The sequence below is a fragment of the Emys orbicularis genome, chromosome 12 (genome assembly GCF_028017835.1).
Source record: "Emys orbicularis isolate rEmyOrb1 chromosome 12, rEmyOrb1.hap1, whole genome shotgun sequence".
NCBI classification, from domain to species: domain Eukaryota; kingdom Metazoa; phylum Chordata; order Testudines; family Emydidae; genus Emys; species Emys orbicularis.
The window spans coordinates 47,314,345-47,319,741 of record NC_088694.1 but is presented as its reverse complement, the minus strand read 5'-3'; the positions used below and the strand labels follow the sequence as shown (position 1 = coordinate 47,319,741).

The 5,397-nt window shown below is 57.1% G+C and overlaps 1 protein-coding gene across 1 annotated transcript; it reads right to left on the bottom strand.

Annotated features, from left to right (window-relative positions):
- Positions 1-240: 240 nt before the first annotated feature.
- On the bottom strand, positions 241-4,732 carry LOC135886347 (granzyme B-like). The gene is made up of 5 exons (XM_065414142.1): positions 4,675-4,732; positions 3,568-3,724; positions 3,202-3,337; positions 1,122-1,382; positions 241-384 (listed from the first exon to the last, which is right to left on the bottom strand). The coding sequence occupies exons 1-5, from the start codon at positions 4,730-4,732 to the stop codon at positions 241-243; spliced, it is 756 nt and encodes a 251-aa protein (XP_065270214.1).
- Positions 4,733-5,397: the final 665 nt, after the last annotated feature.

Sequence of the window (5,397 nt, the reverse complement as noted above, 5' to 3'; positions counted from 1 at the left end):
TCTAACTACTGATCAATCTTATACTTCTATAATCCTACAACTTTACTCTATTCACCATACAGAGATTATATATGACATAACATGTTAGTTAATCATAATGTCACACAATAAAAGAGTAATAAACTAAAATCATTGGCTACACATCCATCCATCCATCTGCCATAGCCAGCCAGCCGTGCCTCTGCAATACCCATGTATATCTCCAGTCAGGCTGGAGGAGATGGACGCTCCTCTCTAAAGCTACAGCTTTTGCAGAGTTTTCTTGATCCAGCACATGTATTTGGAGAGCCTGGTAAACACACCGGGAGTTGACCTGTCACTGCTGCCATGGGAGACAATGCCTGTGGCCTTCCCATCACAGACCAGGGGGCCCCCAGAGTCGCCCTGAGAAGCAAACACCAGGCATGGGGTTATTGATGTCCAAGCAAAGGGCAGGCTGCATTCTCTATTCACGGTCCTGAAATCCAGCGCTGTACCGCAGTTCCTCGGGACTCATGATCAAGTCACTCCCAGGATGTGCCCAGGGCTCCCACTCCAAAGTCCAGGGATGCAGCCGACCCCTGTCCCTGATTTCTCAGATCTGCCCAGTTCCAGTGTCTGATTTCTAGCATCCATCCCCGATTTCTTTAACCTGCTCAGTTCCCATCCCTCATTCTGAATCCTGATTTCTAGCATCTGGTTGACTCCTGCCCTTGATTACTAGGAATTCCTGCTGATTTCTCAGATCCACCCCTGGGTTCTTCATTCACTAATTCCCATCATCTCTCTCCTAGGATCCAGCTGATTCCCAAACCTGATTTCTAGGATCTGTCCCTCACTATTAAGATCCTTCCCTGTTTTCCAGGATGTGCCTGGTTTTTGTCCTTGATTTGTATGATCTAGCCAGTTCCTGTCCCAAATTATTAGGATCCATTCCTCATTTGAAAGATCTGCCTGGTTCTTGTCCCTGATTTCCAGATTCCATTCCTGATTCCTAGGATCTGGCCAGTTCCAGTTCCTGATTGCCAGGATCTGTCTGGCTCACCATGGATCCTGACTCTCCCCATTCTGCCCAGCCCTGTTAGTCTCCTATTCTAGCAGCACCTTGCCCCAGGTGCCGCGTGCCTCTGTCCCACACTCACCCGGAATGGCGACTTCCTCCCCTGGGGGCCCCCCACGCACAGCATCCTGGACGGGACATAGTGCAGGGAGGGCTGAGACAGACACATTTTCTTGCCCATGACCGTCAGTTCCACCTCCTGCAGGGTCGGAGAGGGCTTGTCATTTGTTTTGTAACTGGTCTGACCCCAGCCAGCCACGCTGCACACTGCCCCCTTCTTCACCTTCTTCTGGGACAGGGAGATGGTGCCCACAGTCTGGGTCAGCTTGGCCTTGTCCCTCAGCTGTGATGGGAGAGAAGGGAAATCAAACTCCTCGTGGGGGCTGCATCCTGTCCTGGGGGAATGGGACCAGGTGGGGCATCCCCATGACAACTGTGCTGCCACATGCCCACTGGGGTGGGGTGATGAGAGTAGGTGGCACCTGCAGCAGTGTGAGATCACTGTGGGCCAGGGTGATGGGATGGGGCAGTACCTGCAGCAGTGTGAGATCACTGGGGGCGGGGTGATGGGATGGGGCAGTACCTGCAGCAGTGTGAGATCACTGGGGGCGGGGTGATGGGATGGGGGTGGTACCTGCAGCAGTGTGAGATCACTGGGGGCGGGGTGATGGGATGGGGGTGGTACCTGCAGCAGTGTGAGATCACTGGGGGCGGGGTGATGGGATGGGGGTGGTACCTGCAGCAGTGTGAGATCACTGGGGGCGGGGTGATGGGATGGGGCAGTACCTGCAGCACTGTGAGATCACTGTGGGCCAGGGTGATGGGATGGGGCAGTACCTACAACAGTGTGAGATCACTGTGGGCCAGGGTGATGGGATGGGGCAGTACCTGCAGCAGTGTGAGATCACTGTGGGCCAGGGTGATGGGATGGGGCAGTACCTACAACAGTGTGAGATCACTGTGGGCCAGGGTGATAGGATGGGGCAGTACCTGCAGCAGTGTGAGATCACTGTGGGCCAGGGTGATGGGATGGGGCAGTACCTACAGCAGTGTGAGATCACTGGGGGCGGGGTGATGGGATGGGGGTGGTACCTGCAGCAGTGTGAGATCACTGGGGGCGGGGTGATGGGATGGGGGTGGTACCTGCAGCAGTGTGAGATCACTGTGGGCCAGGGTGATAGGATGGGGCAGTACCTGCAGCAGTGTGAGATCACTGTGGGCCAGGGTGATGGGATGGGGCAGTACCTACAGCAGTGTGAGATCACTGGGGGCGGGGTGATGGGATGGGGGTGGTACCTGCAGCAGTGTGAGATCACTGGGGGCGGGGTGATGGGATGGGGGTGGTACCTGCAGCAGTGTGAGATCACTGGGGGCGGGGTGATGGGATGGGGGTGGTACCTGCAGCAGTGTGAGATCACTGGGGGCGGGGTGATGGGATGGGGGTGGTACCTGCAGCAGTGTGAGATCACTGGGGGCAGGGTGATGGGATGGGGCAGTACCTGCAGCACTGTGAGATCACTGTGGGCCAGGGTGATGGGATGGGGCAGTACCTACAACAGTGTGAGATCACTGTGGGCCAGGGTGATGGGATGGGGCAGTACCTGCAGCAGTGTGAGATCACTGTGGGCCAGGGTGATGGGATGGGGCAGTACCTACAACAGTGTGAGATCACTGTGGGCCAGGGTGATAGGATGGGGCAGTACCTGCAGCAGTGTGAGATCACTGTGGGCCAGGGTGATGGGATGGGGCAGTACCTACAGCAGTGTGAGATCACTGGGGGCGGGGTGATGGGATGGGGGTGGTACCTGCAGCAGTGTGAGATCACTGGGGGCGGGGTGATGGGATGGGGGTGGTACCTGCAGCAGTGTGAGATCACTGTGGGCCAGGGTGATAGGATGGGGCAGTACCTGCAGCAGTGTGAGATCACTGTGGGCCAGGGTGATGGGATGGGGCAGTACCTACAGCAGTGTGAGATCACTGGGGGCGGGGTGATGGGATGGGGGTGGTACCTGCAGCAGTGTGAGATCACTGGGGGCGGGGTGATGGGATGGGGGTGGTACCTGCAGCAGTGTGAGATCACTGGGGGCGGGGTGATGGGATGGGGGTGGTACCTGCAGCAGTGTGAGGTCACTGTGGGCGGGGTGATGGGATGGGGGTGGTACCTGCAGCAGCATGAGGTCATTTTCAAACGTGATGCCATTGAATTCTGGGTGGGGGATTCGACGATGTACCAAGATCTTCTGCGTCCCTGGTTCATCTATTTCAGTGTTGTGGGCCCCAAGCAGCACAGTGATGTTGCTGTGAAATACAAGGAGATGCAGGTGCTGCAGATAGGCCAACGCTCTGGATTCAGTCATGGGCCGTTAACCTCGTTAAAGAGGGTGGGTGTAGACTCTGCTTTGCACTCAGTCTGAATGTTCAGAAGCCAGAGCTCTGGTGCCTTCCCCCTGCAGGGAAGGGGGCAGCTTTATGTGGCCCCAGGTTAGGAGAATGGCTGGCTCAGGGGCAGGGGACCCTGCATTTCTCACCCAATGTTGCAGTTACAATGAGCCGCCGTCACTACCACGTCCTCCCAGATGAGGAACCCTCCGCACCTGATTTCTCCTTTTCCTTCTCTCTCTATTTTCACAAAGGCCATGTAGGGTCTGGAGTGAGGCCGGGCTTCCCATCCCCAGATGATCTCCCCTGGCAGAGATGCCAAGAGATGGAGTTAGTTCAGGTCCCCAATCCAGCCAGCTGTGTACCCATCCGCTAACCTAGGTCAGAGCCCCCGTTGTCCTTAGCGCTGCACAGACCCCGATGAGACCAGGGCCTCTGTTGTGCCGAGTGCTGCGCAGACACCGCCTGAGATGAGCCCCCATTGTGCTAGGCACTGCAGAGAAACAGTGAGAAGCCCTGCCCCACAGAGTTCATGTAGACAAAGGACGGATCCTCATCCCCATTTCACACACTGGGAAATCCAGGCACAATGGGAAAGTGACTCACTCCAGATCACTGGTGCAGAGTGGGGCAGAATTGGAAAAAGAACCCAGGAGTCCTGATGCTCAACTCTCCCACAATCACCCACTCTAACCACTAGAACCCACTCCCCTCCCAGATCCGGACACTGACCCCAGGAGTCCTGGCTCCCAGCCATCCCTGCTCTACCCACACAGGCTGCACAGCTCTGCATTTTCTGTCTAGGAGTTGGCCGTTCACATCAGCCCTTACTGAGTTTCTCTTTGTCGCCTCCCTCTCAGGCAATTTATTATGGTAGCATCAGCCCCCTCCTCTCCCCCGCATCCTTTAGCTCCCTGCCCACCTGCCCCCAGACCCCTCAACTCCACAGCCGGGTCCTGGGCACACACCAATGCCCTCAGACCCCATGGCTGTGGGGCACCTCAGCTTTGTCCAGGGCACATACACACCAATAACCATCCCCAGACCCCATGGCCCTGAAGCTCACCAGTTGGGTCCTGAGCATAAACCAAGAGCCCCCCAGGCCCTAGCGCACTCCAGCTGGGTGCTGGGGACACACCGATGGCCCTGGTGGAAGCATCTGACTCTAGGGAGGAGCCTGGGTTTGCAGACAGGTCCGATAGTGCCAGGCTCCACTCCCTATGAGGCCAGGGTGGCCTATCCCCTCCTGTACTCACCAGCCTTAACCCCCGGGAGCAGGGGAAAGACCATGGGGAACAGGAGCAGCAGCAGCATCCTCAGAGGCGGTCTGAGGAAGAAGGTGATGCATCTGCCTCTGGGGTCACTTATAGAACTGGCCAGGGGAAAAGGAAAGGGAGAGGCTGCTCCCCTCACTCTCCCGTGATGCTTGACTCAGAGTAAACCACAGCCTTGAATCCTGCTGGGGAGAAGTTCACAAGTAGCATAAGGGACTCACCAGCCACCCTGCAGAGCTGGCAGAGAGCAAACTCTTTGGATGTGGACATCTATGGCCCTGTACTCCTGGGGCTGTGCATATCTGGGGCCCTGCTCTCTTGGAGCTGTGCACATCTGGGGCCCTGCATCCCCTGGGGCTAAACACATCTGGAGCCCTGCACCCCCTGGGAGCTGTGCATATCTAGCACTCTGATCCCCAGGACTGTGCTCTTCTGGGGCCTTACATCCTTTGGGGCTGTGCACATCTGGGGCCCTGCAACCCTTGGGGCTATGCACATTTGGGGCCCTAGAGCCTCTCGGCATGTGAATATATGGGGCCCTGCACCCTTTGGGGACTGTGTACATGTGGGGTCCTGCATCCCTGGGGGGCTGTGCACATGTGGCTTCCTGCCCCCATGGGACTGTGCATATCTGGGGCTCCTAACCTCCAGGGCTGTGGCTATGTGGGGTCCTGCACCCCTGGGCCTGTGCACATTTGGGTTCTG